This window comes from Garra rufa, chromosome 7 (genome assembly GCF_049309525.1).
Source record: "Garra rufa chromosome 7, GarRuf1.0, whole genome shotgun sequence".
NCBI classification, from domain to species: domain Eukaryota; kingdom Metazoa; phylum Chordata; class Actinopteri; order Cypriniformes; family Cyprinidae; genus Garra; species Garra rufa.
In genome coordinates this window covers 19,811,208-19,832,737 of record NC_133367.1, presented here as the reverse complement: position 1 = coordinate 19,832,737, position 21,530 = coordinate 19,811,208, and the positions used below count along the sequence as shown (strand labels likewise).

General features: G+C 34.1%; 1 protein-coding gene across 1 annotated transcript in view; it reads left to right on the top strand.

Moving 5' to 3' along the window:
• The window catches only part of gnav1 (guanine nucleotide binding protein (G protein) alpha v1), a 61,060-nt gene continuing 39,530 nt past the window's right edge, over positions 1 to 21,530 (top strand). Inside the window, exons 1-4 of the mRNA XM_073843948.1 lie at positions 1 to 567; positions 4,040 to 4,131; positions 14,446 to 14,538; positions 17,677 to 17,837. Coding sequence (XP_073700049.1) covers positions 438 to 567; positions 4,040 to 4,131; positions 14,446 to 14,538; positions 17,677 to 17,837 — 476 coding nt within the window. The 5' untranslated portion in view covers positions 1 to 437. The remainder of the gene's footprint in view (positions 568 to 4,039; positions 4,132 to 14,445; positions 14,539 to 17,676; positions 17,838 to 21,530) is intronic.

The window sequence follows — 21,530 nt, the reverse complement described above, 5'->3', positions numbered from 1 at the left end:
GAGACGCTCTGTAGGCGACACACACCATTTAGTTTGCGCGTAATGAACAGGTAGAGTTGTTTTGTGGATTAGGAGTGTTTGCGCGGCGTCTGACAGTGTTTGCGTGAGATCTCAATGGACACAAACATCCCGAACCAGCAGGAGCGCTGAGTCTAACGAAACTCACCGGGAACAGGCGTATTTGAAACTTTTTTCTCTTTCCTCCTGTACGATCGGGACCATCCCAGCCTCTCTCTCACTCTCTCTCTCTCTCAGATTTGAATCAGATCTTTCCAAAAACACACGCGGTATCATTTTACGCGAGAACCGGAGGGACTTTGGATAAGAGCGCACCGGGATGTTTTTACGCGACTTTGAACGTTCCTCTTCGGTTTCATGCATGATGTTGGGATTTCTGCTGGATCTTTAGCTTTGCGGGAAAGACATGAGCTCTGGATATGGGTCTGTGTCTGGGCTCAGAGGTGACAGAGGAGGGAAAGAAGGCGAAGATCCACAGCTCGCAGATAGACAGAGATCTGTACGAGTACGCCAAGAGAGAGATGAACGTGGTGAAGATCCTCATGTTAGGTAAGACAGCTCTTATCCAGATGTTTGTTTCATCTGCCCATTGGTTTTAGTCGACATATCATGGATTTTGATGGTCCTACTTGTACATGAGAAATGTATTTTTGAGTAATTCAGTTTACTTCTACTTCTAAGATTGTGGGTTTGAACTACAGATCTGGGTTAGTAGCTGCAAGTTTATGGGTTCAAGCAACAAATATGGGCTCGTAAATTAACGTTTATCTCTTTAAGTAACCAGTTTTGGCCACTAACTCTAAGGTTGTGGGTTTAAACCTCAGATTTAGTTCGAAACTGACAGGTTATGTTCAAAACCTAGATTTGGGCAGGTTGTAGATTGAAACTTTAGATCTGGTTATTTAACTGTGGGTAAATAAATTTAATTTGTGGGTTTGTATCTCTAATTTTAACTGATATCTAAAAGGTTGTAGGTTCAAATCTACAGATATCAACGGTGGGTTAAACTAGATCTGCTGGTGGCTAGTTAGGTTTGAACTAGTCTTACAAGTTAGTTATCTGATTTTTTTCTTTAAGGCTGGCTGTCCTTTTTATTTGGTTACATAAATGTATATTAGTTGAATCTAAAAAATACGACTGACTACCCTTGGGGTAATTGCAAGTTGGTCAGAGAAGTTCCTAAGACACTGTCTTAACATAGAGGCTTATGAAGTTTAAGCAACTGGCCGCTGTTCAGTAAATTAAAGGTTGTTGGTTGTAACTTGTAACTACAAAATTTGTGCAGTTAACTGAATATTTCTGGGTTTGAATTAGAAGAAACGGGAGATTTAAGCTTCATGTACTAAAGGTCTGAGTTGGTAACATGAAGGTTGGAATTTCATATTTGTGCAGGTAACTGAACCGTTTTGAATTCGGATGTCATATTTGTGCAAGAAAATGTATCCTTTCTGGTTTTGAATTATGTATTTCTGCAGGTAACTGGATCATTCTGGGTTTAAATTTGATATTTACGCAGGTGCCAAATAGTTTGAACCTCAAATCTGGGCTGGAAACATAATTGTAGGCTTAAATATTGTATTTGTAATGGTTATTCAACCGATCTGGGTTCATACTTCGTATTTATGTGGGTAACTGGACACTTCTTGGTTCGAGCCTCAGTTCAGGGCTGGTAACTTGAATGGTTGTGGGTTCGAATTTCACATTTGTGCAGGAAATTGAACTGTTCTGGGTTTCAAACCTCAGATCTGTGTCTATAACTTAAAGGTTGTGGGCTTAAATTTCATATTTGTAATAGTGTTTAACTGTTGTGGGTTCATACTTTGTATTTGTGCAGATAACTGGACACTTCTTGGTTTGATTCTCAGATCTGGACTGGTAACTGGAAGTTTGTGGGTTCAAGTTTCACATTTGTGCAGGTAATTGAACTGTTCTAGGTTCAAAACTCAGATCTGTGCCGATAACCTAAAGGTTGTGGGCTTAAATTTCATATTTGTAATGGTAATTGAGCCATTTTAGGTTCATACTTCGTATTTGTGGAGGTAACAAAAGGTTGTGGGTTCGAATTTCACATTTGTGCAGGTATTTGGACCATTCTGAGTTTGAACGTCAGATCTTTGCAGGTAACTGGTTCTGGGTTTGAACCTCAGATCTAGATTTATATCTGTAGGTTAGTAGGTATGAACCTTATATTTGAGTAACTGGCAACTGACGAATTTTATATTTGTGCAGGTAATCAAACTGTTTTGATTTTGAATGTCATATTCTTGCAGGTAATTGGCCGGTTCTCGGTTTGAACCTCTAATCTGGTAATTGAAAAGGGGTGGGTTTGAACTTCATCTTTGTGCACATAACTCAGTGGTTCTAGGTTTGAAACTCAGATCTAGACTGATAATTGAAAGATAGTGGGTTTGATTTTCCCAGTTGAGCAGGTAAATGCAAAGTTCTGGGTTTGGAGCTCACATCTGGTCTGATAATTGAAAGGCTGTGCAATTAAATTTCTCATTTGTGCAAGTAATTGAACTGTTTTAGGTTTGAAACTGAATCTGTGCTGATAACTTAAAGGTTGTGGGTTCGAATTTCACATTTGTGCAAGTAATTGAACCGTTCTGAGTTAGAACGTCCTTATGCAGGTAACTGGACAGTTCTTGGTTTGAATCTCAGATCTGGGCTAATGATTGATTTTGAATTTCACATTTGAGCAGGTAACTGTAAACTTCTGGGTTTGAACCTCACACCTGAGCTGATAATTAAAAGGTTGTGGGTTTAAAAATTCTAATTAAATTTTTGTGCAGGTAACTAAATGGTTCTGCCCTCATATATGTAGGGTAGTAGGTTTGAACCTCATATCTGGGCTGGTAATGGAAAGGTTGTGGTTTCAAATTTCATATTTGTGCAGGTAACTGAATGGTTCTGGGTTTAAACCTCAGATCTTGACTCATATTTGTAGGGTAGTAAGTTTGAATATCATATCTGGGCTGGTAACTGAAAGGTTGTGCGTTTGAATTTCACATTTGTGCAGGTAATTGAACCATTCTGAGTTAGAACGTCAGACTTTTGCATGTAACTGAACTGTTCTCAGATCTGGGCTAGTAATTTAAAGGTTGTAGGTTTGAAATTCACATTTGAGCAAATAACTTTAAATTTCTGGATTTAAACCTCACATATATATAGGCTGATATCTGAAAGGTAGTAGGTTTCAAATTTCAGATTTGTGCAGGTAACTGAATGGTTCTGGGTTCGAACCTCACATCTTGATTTATATCTGAAGGTTATGCAGTACCAACTTATGCAGGACAGTTCTCAGTTTGGACCTCACATTTGGGCTGATAATTGAAAGGTTGTGGGTTCGAATTTCACACTTGAGCAGGTAACTGTAAACGTCTGGGTTTCAACATCACTTCTGGGCTGATAATTGAAAGGTTGTGGGTTTAAAAATTATAATTTCATATTTGTGCAGGTAACTGAATGGTTCTGTTTTCAAACCTCAGATCTTGACTCATATCTGTAGGGTAGTAGGTTTGAACCAAATATCTGGGCTAGTAACTGACAGGTTGTGGGTTCAAATGTTGCATTTGTGTGGGTAATTGAACCGTTCTGGATTAGAATGTCAGATTTTTGCAGGTAATCTCAAATCTGTGCTGGTAATTGAAAAGTTGTGGGTTTGAATTTAATATTTGTGCAAGTAACTCAATGGTTCTGGGTTTGGACCTCACGTCTGGGCTAAAAATTGAAAGGTTGTGGGTTTCAAAATTGAAATTTTATATTTGTGCTGGTAACTGAATGTTCTTAGTTCAAACCTCAGATCTTGACTCATATCTGTACGGTGGAAAGTTTTAAACTTCATCTGGGCTGGGCAAACTTAAAGTTTGTGGGTTTGAACATTATGAGTTCATTGATGAACAATGAAAAGACTATACCCTTAAACCAGACATCTATCTTAGGTTAATCTATGTGAATTGTTTAATTAATAGGTTCCTTTGTGAAAAGTGTAAACTATATGACCTACTGTTTTTTGGTGTAGGTGCTGCTGAAAGTGGGAAAAGTACGCTGGTCAAACAGATGAAGATTATCCACAGTCATGGATTCACCAAACAAGAGCTAACCAGTTTTAAGGTAAGACTTTTGACTATGGTTTGTTGTTTCCACTGATGCCCACCAGTGCAAGAGGTTAATTATATTTAATAGGGTAATATTTGCTCAGTTCTATATTTTGTCTGTGTGCTCTGTACTTCCTCCGCCGTCTGGGAAATCAAGCCGCTGTGTGTGTTTGGGGATTATTAAAAGTTTAAGGGGTCAGTGGTTCAGCTGTGAAACAAGACCTCAGTTGAACGGAAGACTGGATCTTGCCTCAGCATGTTTTTTTTTTTTTGTTTGAAAGAGAAAGAGGAAGGGGGAAGGAAACGCATTGAAATATGAAACAGAAGGTTTACAAGTTTAAACTATTTTTTTTTCAACAGCTAGTGTGCACTTCCTCCAGTCATCTCATTGCACACATTTTTGACCTGTCACTCAAATTTTACCATGGCAACATAGTAAAGGTTCATGCTGGCTCCTTTGGACTAACCTGCGGTCTACGTACGCCTTATCACCATGAGAACAGAAAGGCGATTGATTTGCTCATTCATAGTAAACCGCAGCCAGCTGTGTTCTCAACATGATCATCAGCCCTGGTTTCGCCAAAACCGCAGTTTCTGACTGTCACTTCGAGGCAAAACGTCATTTTTGGCCACAACAATAGTATTGTTATTCAACCCCCTTCTTCAGTTAACCAAGAGACCCTAGGCTAGGGGTTGGCAGTATGAACAAAGTAATTTAATATCATTGTATATATGACGAACTTGGTATACTTTCCTGGAAATTCAATGAAAAAAAAAAATAGTGCTAGGCTGCAAAAGACAATTTTATGGCTATATATAGACTGTACAGTTCAGCTTGCAAAAATAAAGAATTTCCATTTCGACTTTATCAAACTTTTTTGGGCTGAATACGGAGCCTTGTGTTATCCCGAACTCAGGATTTGACTTGAATGCTGCTCATCTGCATATACTACAAGACTTTGTCAAACTTTGTTGGGCTGAATACGGAGCCTTGTTGCATCCCAAACTCAAGATGTGACTCAAACACCGCTCGTCTGCATTTACTACAAGATTTCGTCAAACTTTTTTTGGCCGAATACGAAACCTTGTGGTATCTCAAACTCAAGATTTCACTTAAACGCTGCTAGTCTGCCTTTACTACAAGACTTTGTCAAAATTTGTTAAACTTTGTTGGGCTGAATACGGAGCCTTGTGATTTCCCGAACTCAAGATGTGACTCAAACACCGCTTGTCTGCATTTACTACAAGACTTAATCAAACTTTTTTTGGCCTAATACGGAGCCTTGCGTTATCCCAAACTTAAGATATAACTTAAACATTGCTAGTCTGCGTTTACTACAAGACTTTGTCAAACTTTGTTTAACTTTGTTGGGCTGAATACAGAGCCTTGTGATATCCCGAACTCAAGATGTGACTTAAACGCTGGTAGTCTGCATTTATTACAAGACTTAATCAAACTTTTTTTGGCAGAATACGGAGCCTTGCGATATCCCGAACTTCAGATGTGACTTAAAAGCTGTCTGCATTTACTACAAGACTTCATCAAACTTTGTTGGGCCAAATATGGAACCTTGTAGTATCCTGAACTCAAGGTGTGACTTAAACGCTGCCCATCTGCATTTACTACAAGACTTCATCAAACTTTGTTGGGCCGAATACGGAGCCTTGTGGTATCCCGAACTCAAGGTGTGACTTAAACGCTGCTCATCTGCATTTACTACAAGACTTCATTAAACTTTTTTGGGCCAAATATGGAGCCTTGTAGTAGGGGTGGAAATCTTTTACCATCTCACGATTCAATTCAATTTCGATTCTTGAGGCCACGATTCGATTCAAAATCGATTTTTGATTCAAAAAGATTTTTGATTCAAAACGATTCGATTTTATTCATAATGATTTCTAATCAGGTTTCTGATCATGATCTACTCTCATCTGCTTTGCTATACAGAATGACAAACGGAGACATTAAAGTGTCTTTTTCACATTTATTAAGTTAAATTCTCAGGGAAGTGCCTTTTATCAAAAACATTGTCTGGTTCTCAATTGCTACTCATTAGTAGCTAGCTATAAAATAAGTTGGAACAAAAATAAAGTGCTTCTTCATAATACAAAATGGTTGAAAATAGATGCACGTGCATTTGTTGTGCTGCTGAAGTACTTGGTCTTCGTTTTGCAAAGCTTGCACACTGTGTGTGTCATGTCCAGCGCAGTGCTTCCAGGCATTCGGTAAAAACCGAAATGACGGCAAACTTTAGCTTTAAGTGAAGACGGGGCTGACTGGATCTTCCTCTCATCCATATTTGCTTCCTCTTTGTTTTAGTGATTTGCCGCGCACGCTTACGTTCAAAAACCGGCTGCGTGGTGACGTCAGTACAGACCAGTATAGGCTAGTTACAAAAATGGAGGCGAACAGCCAGCTGATTTTATTTATTTATTAAATCGATTCTTGGACATTTCAGATCGATTCTGAATTGTTGCAAATGAGAATCTAGATTTTTCTGTGAATCGATTTTTTGGCACACCCCTACCTTGTAGTATCCTGAACTCAAGGTGTGACTTAAACTCTGCTCATCTGCATTTACTACAAGACTTTATTAAACTTTGTTGAGCCGAATATGGAGCCTTGTGATATCTCGAACTCAAGGTGTGACTTAAATGCTGCTTGTCTACATTTTCTACAAGACTTCAAACTTTTTGGGGGCCGAATATAGAGCCTTGCAGTATCCCGAACTGAAGATGTGACTTAAATGCTGCTCATCTACATTTACTACAAGACTTTGTCAAACTTTTTTGGGCCTAATACGGAGCCTTGTGGCATCCCGAACTTCAGATGTGACTTAAACGCTGCTCATCTGCATTTATTACAAGACTTCATTAAACTTTGTTTGGATGAATACAGAGCCTTATGGTATCCTGAACTTCAGATGTGATTTAAACGCGGCTCGTCTGCAATAACTACAAGACTTCAAACTTTGTTGGGCCGAATACGGAGCCTTGCTGTATCCCAAATTCAAGACGTTACTTAAGCGCTGCTCGTCTGCGTTTACTACAAAATTATGCTGTTGTATGACATCCTTTAGCTTGCGAGTGACAGGTTAAAAAAATGTACTAGAAGTTTGTTGACTTAAGATGAGGTGCACATTGGCTGCAGAATGCACAGTAAATACTAATAGCCAACTGATGTTCCTTTAGTTTGTTTTTTGAAGTATGATACCTTACTGAAACTTCCCTCAATATTTCATTCCCTCTCCCTTGATAAAAGCCACTTTGATCCTTTGGAATTCAGGAATTTGTCCATCCAATATTTGTGCGCTGATGCTTATCAAGCTAACGGAGCGTTAGCAGACATGTTTCTAGTTCCAGTTGTTTTATAAATCATCTGATTTTGTCAAAAGACAGACGGTCCATCGTATCTCCTGTGAAGTGCCAGGTGCAGATCCGCATGTGTGCTTGCTTGGGTTAAACAGAGACTTTGTGTACCATGTTCTCTTCATTAAACCTTCCCTCAGGGTCTGTTTGTGTTAGCTACACTTTCCTGTGAGCCTGAATTAGATTGATGGACTGAGAATGTGCAAGTGGTGTTTTGAAGTGCCTCAGGGAGTGCTTTAAAACCTCAATGACAGCCTATTAGCTCTAGCCAAATACGAAGGGATTGTCAGGATTGTTAGCTAGATGACTAGTCATCAAGCAACCAGCTTGTTGTTTTGTGAGACTGATTTTTAGAGGCAGGGGATGAGTTTAAGAACCCATTTGCATGCTAATAATAAACTGCAGTGATGCCTATGGTAGTGGCTTACAAGAAAAACTATGCTACCCGATTGAAGTGCTGGATTTTTGTGGTTATTGGTCTTTGTCCTTTTTTTTTAGGCTGATTTGTCAGCTGTCTGACAACACTGACCATCACACAATGGAAAACTGTGAACAAAGCCTTTAAATAAACGCTCACCGCAATGCACACACCCTTTTTGGGAAGGAATCATCATCTATGCTATCTTTCGACGGCAGAACTTCCATTATCTTTAAACAAAACAAGAAGTGTCGGAATGTGGGTGAGAATGACATAATATTGTACAGTGAAATAAAATGCACCGTCAGAAGCTTGTGCTGATTGTCTTTATTTTTAAATATTTGATTAGTCTCTAGATATGTACTTTCCAAAATGTAAATGGAACTTGTTTCATGAAAAGACACTCTAGCTGCATACGCAGCCTCTGCTGTCATATGGATAGAATTTCACGTAAATTCTTAACTGAAATCACTCCTTAGGGTTCTTTGTTGAAAAATTAGAGTTCACTGATTGATGACTGTCATTGTCCTACCTATTGTGAGATGCAAATTTATCAAAAATTTCAAACATAACCACACATGTTTTGTCTGTACAGGAAAAAGCAGTTTTACTACTATCTAGAAATGCAGTTTCTTTCATTTCAAACTTTTATAAAAGTGTAAGGTTGCTTCATTCTGTAGGCATTGAAATGAAAGGCATGAAGTGTAAAGTATGTGATCTCTGGATCTGATTAACGTTAGCTATGTTGCTTGGTTTGTGCCAGTCACTGTGGTGTGACACTCTTTTGACTAAAGGCACAATGTTTGTATTTTGCACCACTCTAGTTAATAATTCAACCCAACAGCGGTTTTCATCTGTTGTGGAACGGGAAGAACAAAACAGTAAGGTCCCATAATAGCACTAGGCTAACTTCTCCCATTGTTCTAGAGACAAAATAAACATTGCCCTTAAACCAACGGATGACCTACAATAGCCTAATTTTGTCGAACCGAGTTCGGGATACCTCAAGGCTGTGTATTCGGTCCGTCAAAGTTTAAAAACTCTTTATTTTTGCAAGCTAAACCATAATTTTTCTTCAATGCCTGTGTTTTCTCTTAAAACGAATGTGGCTGGTCACAGGGTAATGTTCAAAAGTCCAGTTCCTGCTTCACCAGTTTTTGTTGGATGGATTCATAAAGGGTCACGCTTTCGCTCACACATGGATATGTTGGTACAGCCCCGTAATTATGGCTAGTTTCATATTGTACACAAGCTTGCAGACACAAGCACAGTCTGTAATCAGACTGGCCTTGGTTGACTTGGACGTAGTGTCGCACAAGGGCGGACCGTTGACTGTCAAAGGGAGGCCAGGGAAGGGTGTGGTGACCTGTGGTGTGTGTGTGTGAATCATAAATGCAAGGGAAAATGTGACGTGGTACAGGTAAAAGCAGGGACTTGTCCTGACCTGAATGTCGCAGGAGTGTCTTTTTCTTAATCCTTTGTTTTCTTACCTTTGTATTGTACTGTCACTACACTGCAGTCTCTCTAACCCACAGGAAGTCAAGTTGTCTTTCCTGTTTCCTTCTTTTTTGTTTTTTACCTGACACCTGTCTCTCCGTTTGTCCTTGTTCTCCCCGCCCAAAGCTGGCACTTCACCTTTAAGTTTAAAAGAATGTAATTTATTTGAAACACATGTGAACATCTTCCTGACCCCTAAACTTTTTAACATTCTTACGTTAATAAAGATTACAGATGTTCACACATATACACAAGCGCTAAATGTTACATTACTGTGTTTTATCTAGTGTAGTCCATCTGGTGGCTCTTTTTTTAATGGCAAGACTTCACAAAACTCACAGCTGGGTTTCATGCTTTCATTTCCCTGACCTCCCTCTGGTTTCTTTGATGAAGTGGTAAGTTCTCCTGTTACAAACGTGACATCAAGGAGTAATAGGAGACTTTGGAGCATCGTTGTCGGTGGTCTAGAATTTGAGCTTGACCTAAACGATATTGTAGAATGTAGCCTACAGTGACACAGTCTTATCTTTGACAAGATTCTGTTGAGCTTATGATTTGCCTGGAATTTTTGGATGTTGTCCGTTCCTTCAGGATTTTACATGACTGGAGTTCTAGAATTTGTTGTTCTGAAAGTTCTAGTACTCAAAAGTAGCATAGATTCTTGAAAATAAATAGTGGATTCCTAGAATTCCTAGAATAGTTAATGCTATCTTCTGTCAATTTGTGCATATTTGACGAGGTGGCTAATTTGTACGATTTCTGTGATTTGGTTAAGTTTAAGGGCGGAATAAGGTGTTGTCATTTGTTAGCCTGGCAAGCCAGACCCACATAAATGTAGGGTCTGGGCACTCTCCATAGACAGGGCTCAACCGGAGGGGTGGGATAAACGCACGAGTTTGAGCACGAGTTTAGCATATCTATGATTCGACTCGTCACATGTGAACGCGCTTTGATGTAGTATACGCAAACACCGAAAGGGGAAATATGTAAAAAAAAAGTCCAGGATGAGTTTGCGCAAGCAAACGTAATCTTTTTCAGCTTTAAATGGGTTTGAACAACCAGGACAAGCGCAAGTAATTACCATTTTGAATAGCCGCTATACCCACAATCTCTTGTGCTGTGTAAACAATGAGTGTCGTATACACGCCACAGATCGCTTCCGGTGTTTGCGTATTCTACACCACAGCGCGTTCAGATGTAACGAGCTCCTGCTCAGGACACATGGACGTGGCTGTGTATCAAAAGTAAAAAAATATATAAATACTGTTCAGTTTTCCACGCTTAATTCACGGAACCAGGAATTCATGTCTGACTGAACTTATGGTCGCAGGTCAGACGTCATCATGTTAAGCCCGCCCACCGACTCGTGATTGGCCCGGTACATCTTGGATTTTTCGGAAATTTAAGTGAATTGAGAGTAACTAGACTGACCTTAGAAGCAAATGTAATTTGCTGCCGCTAGGGGCGCGTCTAGATTCTAGGCTAGTCATTTGTATGAATTGCTATGAATTTGCCACCTTGTAAAATGCATACGATTTTTCACGAATCGAACGAATTCTTATGAGTGACGCCATAGAAATTAGCCACCTTGTCAAACATTGCTGTGAGATCGGGTTGTCTATTCCATATATGCGAACTGTATAATGACAAGGACAAAAAAGCACCATTAACTTAAAATATTCCATATGACTTGCCTTACCTAAAAAAATTATGGTTTTAGTAAGTTAGAAATTTCAGCTGAAACTTATTTTAGCTTGGTTGGTTGCCAAATAAACATTTCTAATTTTTTGTAGTGTCACATGTAATTAAAAATAAAAAGATTTATTCTTGTTTTTTTAGATTTAATTAAAAAAAAAAATAGTTTTAGTATAAAGTTTTAAATAAACAAAAATCTTTTTGTGGTCATTTTAGTTAGTTCATTTGGTTGCCTAATCAACATTTTTAATTTTCATCTACATTTTGTAAGTGTTAGTGTTACGTCTTACTTTTTTTTTTCAATTAACAAAAATAATTTGTAAATCATTTTAGTAAGTTTGAAACTTCAGCTAAAACTTATTTTAGTTTGGTTGGTTGCCAAATCAACATTTCTAATTTGTATTTCAGTTTTCTAAGTGTAAGTGTTGCATGTAATATTTATCAATTTTATTCATTTCAACTTTTTCAATTAACAAAAAATAATTTTTAAACCGTTTTAGTATTTGAAACTTCAGCTGAAACCTATTCTAGTTCGCTTGGTTGCCAAATCTGCATTTCTAATTCTCATTTCAGTTTTCTAAGTGTAAGTGTTGCATGTAATATTTAACAATTTTATTCATTTCAACTTTTTCAATTAACAAAAATAATTTTTAAACCGTTTTAGTATTTGAAACTTCAGCTGAAACCTATTCTAGTTCGCTTGGTTGCCAAATCTACATTTCTAATTCTCATTTAAGTTTTCTAAGTGTGAGTGTTACATGTAATATTTATTAATTTTATTCATTTCAACTTTTTCAGTTAACAAAAATCATTTTTAAACAGCTTTAGTAAGTTTGATACTTCAGCTGAAACTTATTTTAGTTCAGTTGGTTGCCAAATCTAAAAAAATGTAAATGAATTTTAAAATTTCAAAAAAATAAAAAATTGTTACGTGTAATATTTAACTGTAACTTAGTTTATTTCAGTTGGTGCCAGGGCAAATAGTTTTAGAAATAAAATAAAAAAAATCTTAAATTAATTGTTAGAATATTATGTATGTATGTAATATTTATTTTATTTATTTCATTTCAGCTTTTCAATGAACAAAAATAATGTTTAACTTATAACTTATTTTATTTCAGTTTGTGCCAGGCAACTTTTCTAAATTTTGTTTAAATTTTAAAATTTCAACAAAAAATCATAAATAATAGATTTTAAATTAATTGTTACATTTAATATTTTATTTATTTCATTTAAGCTTTTTCAATGAACAAAAACATTTTTAAATACTTTTAGTAAGTTGATGCTTCAGCTGTAACTTGGTGTATTTCAGTTGGTGCCAGGGCAACTTTTTAAAATTTAGTTTAAATAAAAATAAAAAAAGATTTTAAAATACATTTAATTTCATTTCAGCTTTTTCAATGAACAAAAATAATTTTTAAATAGTTTTAGTAAGTTTGATGCTTTATTTTATTTATTTCATTTCAGCTTTTTCTATGAACAAAAATTATTTTTAACTTATACCTTAGTTTATTTCAGTTGGTGCCAGGCAACTTTTCTAAATTTTGTTTAAATAAAAAAAACAAAAAAACATAAATAATAGATTTTAAATTAATTGTTACATTTAATATTTTATTTATTTCATTTCAGCTTTTTCAATGAACAAAAATAATTTTTAAATAGTTTTAGTAAGTTTGATACTTTTGCTGTAACTTAGTTTATTTCCGTTGGTGCCAGGGCTTTAAGTTAAAAAAAAAATAATAATAATAATAAAATAAATAAATAAATAATAGATTTTAAAACTAATTGTTACATGTAATATTTATTTTGTTTATTTAATTACAGCTTTTTCAATTAACAAAACAATTTTTAAATACTTTTAGTAAGTGTGATGCTTTAGCTGTAACTTATTTTATTTCAGGGCAACTTTTCTAAATGTAGTTTAAATTTAAAATTATTTTTTTATTTCATATATTTCAGTTAACAAATGTTTTTAAAAACAGTTTTAGTAAGTTTAGTACTTCAAAACATTTCTAAATTTCATTTTAAGTTTTGCAAATGTAAGTTTTACATCTAATACTCCATTTTATTTGAGAACATTTTAAATGAAATATGCATAATTGTTGTAGTATCATAACAACACTGGTATGAATTGTACATTTTTTGGTTCAACTGTGACTTCAAACAATTTCTTCTGACAGTTTTTTTCGACTTTAAGCCGTGTTAAGAAGGTAATGAGAGATGAAGAGCGTGATTTATCCCTCTTTTTTTCCTCTCTCTCTCTTTCTCACACACACATCCCTAGCGTGTGTGAAGCTCCCTACCATCTTTGCACTTACTGCTTTCCACAAGAATAGTTTCATTGTTCTAAAGTGTGTGTGATTCACCTCCTGTGTCGCTCTAGTGCTTTTTGTGTGTGTGTTCGCAACAGGAAATCGATAAAAGTGCATCATACATCCGAACCGCAGAACCTTGGGCCCGCAGCGGCCCCTTCATGAACACAGAAAGGCTTTTCGGCGTTCGCTCGTCCCTGGAATGTTCTGCGCCTCTGATCTACGGCCCAGCAAACAAAAGCTGTTCAATAAAGGGCAGGAATGTGTTTGCTTTGGCCAGAGAGTCAGGGGCGGTAAAAGGGGAAGCGTTTGAGCACAACACGAGCGGACGGGCGCTGAAAGTGTGAAAAGGGGAAGGTTTTGAGTGGCACACACGTGGACTGACTTGGTAAAGTGTGTCAAACTTTTTTTCGAAGTCAAAATGAAATCACAATTTACAAAATTGGCATTCTTAATATACATTTCTGGTCTTAATAATAAAAAGTTCCCTACACACACACACACACACACACACACACACACACACACACACACACACACACACACACTTTTAAATATTTCAGGTAATATTTATATAATGCATACTTTTTTATTTGCAATATGTGTGTAAAACAGTTCATGAATACTAATTTGAGTATGAAAAAGGAAATGCCTTTGAGTTGCAGCCGAGCGTTTGATCGTCACACAGCGGTGTCTGTCAAAAGTAATGGCGCCTGGTGAAGCCACTTCCTGTCACTTAGGTGGACGTGAGACAATGAGGACCAGTCAAGCAGAAATTCATAACGTCCCAGTGACAGGAAGTGAATGTGTTTGGTTAGATGCACACGCAAATGGCCTTGTTACGTTCTGTCACAGATCAATGCGGGGGTTCTTGGATAACGCTTTTATTTTAGGAAGTTAGTTGGGTTTGAAGGGACAAAGACTGTGAGTCCACACCTGCCAATCAGAAGAGAAAGGACTCAGATCTAATAAAGTATGATGTTAAGAATGTGAATTGTTCTCTTCACTTATATGGTTTCTATATCTATTGTTTTTCCAGCCTGCGGTGTTGGATAACCTCCTGACTTCTATGAAGTTTGTCCTCCATGGAATGGGCGTCCTTCGCGTCAACCTCGCTAACAGCAAAAACAAGGTATGAACCCGACTTGGAGTTAGGATTTCTCTAACAAATAAAATTATTATTATTATTATTATTAATTAGTATGTCTTTATGTACCCATTTAGATTTTACATACATTTTTTTGTAACATATAAAATATTTTTGTAATGCATTAAAATGTAAACTATTATTATTATTATTATTATTATTATTATTATTAATTAGTATGTCTTTATGTACCCATTTAGATTTTACATACATTTTTTGTAATATATAAAATATTTTTGTAATGCATTAAAATGTAAACTATTATTATTATTATTATTATATTTAATTAGTATGCCTTTTTACCCATTTAGATTTTACATTTAACTTTTTGTAATATAAAATGTACAAAACATTTTATTTTGTAAACATTTGTTGTTGTTTGTTTGTTTGTATTATTATAATAATAATAATAATAATAATAATAATTATTATTATTATTATTATTATTAATAATATTATTTATCATGTCTTTATGTACCATTTAGATTTTACATTTAATTCTTTGAATATATAAATTATATTTTTTGTAGTACATAATGTAAACGTTTATTATTATTATTATTATTATTATTATTTTATTTAATTAGTGTGTCTTTATGTACCATTTTTATTTTTCATTACTGTTTTGTAATATATAAAATTATATATAATTTATTATTATTATTATTATTATTATTATTAATAATAATAATAAAATATTGTTTAATTAGTGTCTTTAATGTGTACCATTTAGATTTTACATTTGATGTTTTGTAATATATAAAATATTTTGTATAATACATAAAATGTAAACATTATTATTACTTTTTCGATTTTTTTATTATTATTATTAATTAGCATGTCTTTATGTACCCATTTAGATTTTACATTTAATTCTTTGAACATATAAAATTATTTTTTTTTGTAATGCATAATTTTTATTATTATAATAATAATTATTATTATTGTATTTAATTAGCATCTTTATTACGTACCATTTTTATTTTTCATTAAATTTTGTAATATATAAAATTATATTATATCTTTTTCTTCTTCTTATTAATATTATTAATAATAATAATAATAATAATATTACTATTATGTTGTCTAATTAGTGTCTTTATTGTGTACCATTTAGATTTTACATTTGATGTTTTGTAATATATAAAATATTTTTTGTAATACATAAAATGTAAACATTATTATTATTATTATTATTAGTTAGCACATATTAAATATAAGTAATAATATTTCTGTAATACATAAAATGTAAACTCTTTATTATATTTAGTTAGCACATGTTAAATATTAGTGATCATATTATTGTAATACATACGTAAAATGTAAACTTATTGTTATATTTAGTTAGCAAATATTAAATATTAGTATTAATATTTTTTTGTGTTACATAAAACGTTAACTATTATTATTACATTTTTATAATACAATATTATAATATTGTATTTAATTAGTATGTCTTTATATACCCATTTAGATTTCACATTAATTTTCACACATAACAAATAAAATATTTTTTGTAATGTTTTAAAAATGTAAACATTATAATATTATAATGTAAATGTGATTTATTATTATTATTATTATTGTCTTTGTATCGTGTATTCATTTACAGACTAGATCTTTGTAGAACTCTAGCTTTAGCTTTATATATTATATAAAATAAATTTAATTTAAATAAAAAATGTGTTTATTTTGTAATATATAACAAATAAAAATAATTGTATTACTATTAATAATAATTATAGTATTACTAATAATATTAATGAATAAATATAGAATTATATCTAAGTGTTATGTCTTTATTATATACCCTTTTAGATACTGATTTAATTTTTGTAATGTAAATAATAGTATGTTTTTGTAATATATACATTATTATTATGATCATATTGCATTATTATGATTTTATGAAGTACCATTTGTGACCCTGGACCACAAAACCAGTCTTAAGTCGCTGGGGTATATTTGTAGCAATAGCCAAAAATACATAGTATGGGTCAAATTTATTGATTTTTCTTTTATGCCAAAAATCATTAGGAAATTAAGTAAAGATCATGCTCCATGAAGATTTTTTTTGTAAAATTCCTACTATAAATATATCAAAATGTAATTTTTGATTAGTAATATGCATTGTTAAGAACTTAATTTGGACAACTTTAAAGGTGATTTTCTCAGTATTTTGATTTTTTTGCACCCTCAGATTTCAGATTTTCAAATAGATGTATCTCGGCCAAATATTGTCATATCCTTACAAACCAAATATCAATAGAAAGCTTATTTATTGAGCTTTCATATGATGCATACATCTCAGTTTTGTAAAATTTAACCTTATGACTGGTTTTGTGGTCCAGGGTCACAAAAATGACAATTATTACTATTGTCTTTATTATGCATCCACAACATCTATATATACAGAGCTAAACATGAACAACTAGATCCAGTTACCAAGACTTACAATTAAACTACCATCAGATCAGTTTACCATAGTCTTACCATAGTCATAACTATTAGTGTTTGTACCAGAAAGATACATGGTCTTGCTGTTCTACTGTTCGCACTACTTACAAGCTCCACTAGGTGGCGGCACGTTTTCAGATCTAGGGACTTGAATGCAAACATCGTCCAAATCAGTCACGAGTCAGAATCCTCCCTCAGTTCTGTTATGTTCCAGACGAGTGTCTCAAACAGTCATTATCTTCTTCAGACACACCTAACGGCACAACGAGGATCGTCTGCTGTGATTATTAAATGTAACCGTGATGTGGGCTGGTCATGTGATGAACGCCGTACTGTAATTAAACAGATCAGGCCAATTGTTCTTTAATAACAGTGCTAGTGCCAGGTCACACCAGCACATCTTTGTTCTAGTTGTTTAAATGTTATTGTTTTATCCCTGTAAACCTTTGCTCCAGTCCCTAACCTTCATTTTCATTTCTTAATCATCCCGTAACTAGGTCTAGATCACAATAGGTTGAGTAACGTTAGTCATACGAAAACGGACTAGTTTTGAGGCAAATGAGCAATCTAGATAGCTAGTTTTGATATTTTAACAGATGTTTTGGGCACTTTAAGTTTTTAAAATTGACAAACGTTTTTGAAAAATACTTTGTGGTGTTTCTCCAGGTCCACGCTCACTCCGTCCTCTCGTGTGGCCGTTGCTTCGACGAAGACCAGATGCTGTTTCCGTTTATAGGCCACGCCCTCTGCTGTTTGTGGGCGGATCAGGGAGTGCGGGCGGCAGCGGCGCGAGGATACGAGTACGAACTCAACGACTCGGCACTATAGTGAGTAACTTCTTTTACTTTTTTAAACGATCAAAGTCGAGGAAGAAGGGCTTATCTAGCGTTATTTTTTTATTATTATATTTAATTAGTATGCCTTTTTACCCATTTAGATTTTACATTTAACTTTTTGTAATATAAAATGTACAAAACATTTTATTTTGTAAACATTTGTTGTTGTTTGTATTATAATTAATATCATTTAGCATCTCTTTATGTACCATTTAGATTTTACATTTAATTCTTTGAATATATAAAATTATATTTTTGTAGTACATAAAAATGTAAACTTATTATTATTATTATTTTATTTAATTAGTGTCTATGTACCATTTTTATTTTTCATAACTGTTTTGCAATATATAAAATTATATATAATTTATTATTGTTATTATTATTATTATTAATAATAATAATAATAATAAAATATTGTTTAATTAGTGTCTTTAATGTGTACCATTTAGATTTTACATTTAATGTTTTGTAATATATAAAACATTTTGTATAATACATAAAATGTAAACATTATTATTGTTATTTTTTTTTAAACATTTATAACTTATATACTTTTTCAATCTCTACACAGAGTACACGCAGAGCTAGCAAGACGAGCATTTTAGGTTAAAAAGTACATAAATTGTAATTATTTATTTATTTTTTTAGAAAATAACCCATCGTTTTGCTAGATAAGACCCTTTTTCCTCGGCTGTGGTCGTTTAGAGTCATCTGAAGCTGCATTTTGGAAGTTCACACTCGGGGGCACCATAGAAGTCCATTATATGGAGAGAAATCCATGTTTATAGTTGATCTTCACTATTTTTAGTTAGCGCTTTTTTTTTTTTTTTGGTCAGTTAGCCTTCATTTTTTTTAAGTTGGCTTTAGTGTTGTCAGTTAGCAACCATTTGTTCATTTGTAGCATGTTTTTTTTTTTTCAGTTAGCATGTTTTTTCCAGTTAGCTTTTTTTTATCAGTTAGCCTGTTGTTGTTTTTTTTCGTTTTTTTTTCGGTTTGCTTCCATTTTTTCACATAGCCTTTGCTTTATTTTAGTTAGCCTGTGTCTTTTTTGTATAGTTAGCCTTCTCAGTTTTTACCAGTTACCTTCACTTTCTTTAGTTAGGCTCAATTATTTTTAGTTAGCCTTTTAGTTAGCTTTTTTTTTTATCAGTTAGGCTACAGTGTTTTCAGTTAGCCACTGTTTTTTTTAGTTAGCTTCTCTGTTTTCATATAGCCACCATTTTTCAGTATAGCATCTTTCTTCCAGTTAGCTTTTGTTTTTTTTCAGTTAGCTTCTCTGTTTTCAGTTAGCCACCATTTGTTAGCCAGTGTTTATTTTTCAGTTAGCCTATGTTTTTTTCCAGTTAGCTTACAGTTTTTTTTTAGTTAGCTTCAGTGTTTTCAGTTAGCCTTTGTTTTTTCAGTTAGCCTGTTTTTTATTCTAGTTTGTTTTCATTTTTTCAATTAGCCTGTTTTTTCAGTTTGCGTCCATTTTTTTTCCAATTAGCCAATTTAGCCCTTTCAGTTAGCTTCCGTTTTTAGCAGTTAGCCTCACTTTTTTTTTAGTTAGGGTCCATTATTTTTAGTTAGCTTCTTGTTTTTTTTTTTTGTCGATTAGCCTTAAGAATTTTCACTTATTTACAATGTTTTCAGTTTCTCTGTTATTACTAGTCCACCATTTTTTTTATTATAGCTTTTTTTTTCCAGTTTGTTTTCAATTTGTTTTAATTAGCCAGTTTGCTTAATTTTTTTTTTCAATTAGCCTCCAGTTTTTTTTTCTTCATTTAGCCTTTTTTCCAATTATCTTATCTTTCATTTTCACCAGTTAGGCTCCATTATTTTTAGCCACCTTTTTTTTTAAGTTAGCCTGTTTTTTTCCCAGTTTGCTTCCATTTTTACCAGTTATTTACAAGGTAGCCTTTGTTTTATCATCAGTTAACCTGTGATTTTTGCAGTTAACCTGTGATTTTTGCAGTTAGCCTGCTTTTTTTTCAGTTAGCCTATTTTTTTCTCAGTTTTCTTCCATTTTTACCAGTTAGCCTCTTATTTTCAATTAGTCTTTTTTTGTCAGTTAGTCTTAAGTTTTTTTACAGTTATCTACAATGTTTTAAGTTAGTCCCTGTTTTTGTTTTCAGTTAGCCACCATTTTCTTAGCATACTTTTTTTTCAGTTAGCCTTTGTTTCTTTTCAGTTATCCTGTGTTTTTTCTACTAAGCCTTTGCTTTTTTAGTTAAACTGTTTTTTTGCATTTAGCCTAAGCCTTAGTTTCCCCCCCCCCCAATGTGCTTCCATTTTTTTCAATTAGTGTCCAGTTTTTCAGTTTTTCAGAATAGCATGTTTTTTTTTCCCTGTTAGCCTTGTTTTTTTTTTTGTTTTTTTCCCAGTTAGCCTGTGTTTTTTCCATTTAGCCTTAGTTTTTTTTTATTCAGTTAACCTGTTTTTTTCATTTAGCCTCTGATCGAGCACCATAACGCGTTACGTTTTGATCAGGACTTGAGCAAAGAGGATTCGGACCACAAAACTGGTATGGGTCTCTCAAATACTTTGCATCTCATTTGAAGCCTATTTAACCACGCTCAAATAGGCCAATCATGATCTGGGAAAGGTCATGAATGTTTTATTCTAATCTAATTGGTCGTTGGACGCGGGTGCTGACCTCTGAATCTGTCTCATGTTCGGTAAACGTTTCCCTTGCAGTGAAGAAATTTACAGACAATTTTAAGTAAAACTATTTCTCAAAATATTCCTGCTATATTTTTTTTCTGAACGTATTAAAGATCCTTAACACCGATTACGCCATTCATTTTCAGTTATTGACAAGTGTTTATCTCCTGAAGACTTGATCCTGAAGGTTTTATCATTAGTCAATATTTGATGGATTTTCTAGCGCTCTCCCCCAGGTTTTCCCAATGCTTCCTGATGGAGTTTCCGTAGCCTCCCTGTAGGTGTAATGGAACTAATGTGCGACTGCCACTCTAGAGCCATAATGGCCGCTGATCTGTGACTCCATCTGACACTCCCACTGTGAATAATGGCTGATTAGTGGGATATTCAAACAGTGAGTTGTGTAATTACGTGTGTGTGCAATGACAAACTAAAACACCAGGAGGCTGATTATTTAAATGAAGCAGAGAGGGTCACCCGTGTCGCAGACGTGTGGTGTGTGCCACAGCGAATGAACCTCAAACTCCGCAGCGAGGTGTGTGTGTGTGTGTGTGTGGTAACTCGTAAACGGCAATTAGAAAACAGTCAAACCTCAAAGCCTGCAGCCTTTGCCAGTTGATATATATATCCTGCAATGCATGCTGGGACGTCACGTAATGGAGGGTTGACATGATTGCTTGTCTCTTTGATTAGCACGCAGGACACCTAGTGAAGGTTGGAAAGAATGATGAAATGATGGAGGCGAGCGAGATTTGAGGTGCCGTGTGTGGTTGAAGTTGTCCATACCGAATGTGTTTGACATCAAAACCCCCACACACAAAACGCATTGCCTCAATTCCACTGAATTCCCACACATGTACACATAAGACTATCCTTAACTGTAGTCTTGGGCATAAACATCCCAATTAAGTGAATTAAAATTTATTATTATTATTATTATTATTATTATTATTATGAATTAATTAAAGAATAGTAAAAATTTTAGTTTAAAAATTGATGATATTATTATCAGTAGTAGTATAAATAATTTTAAAGAAT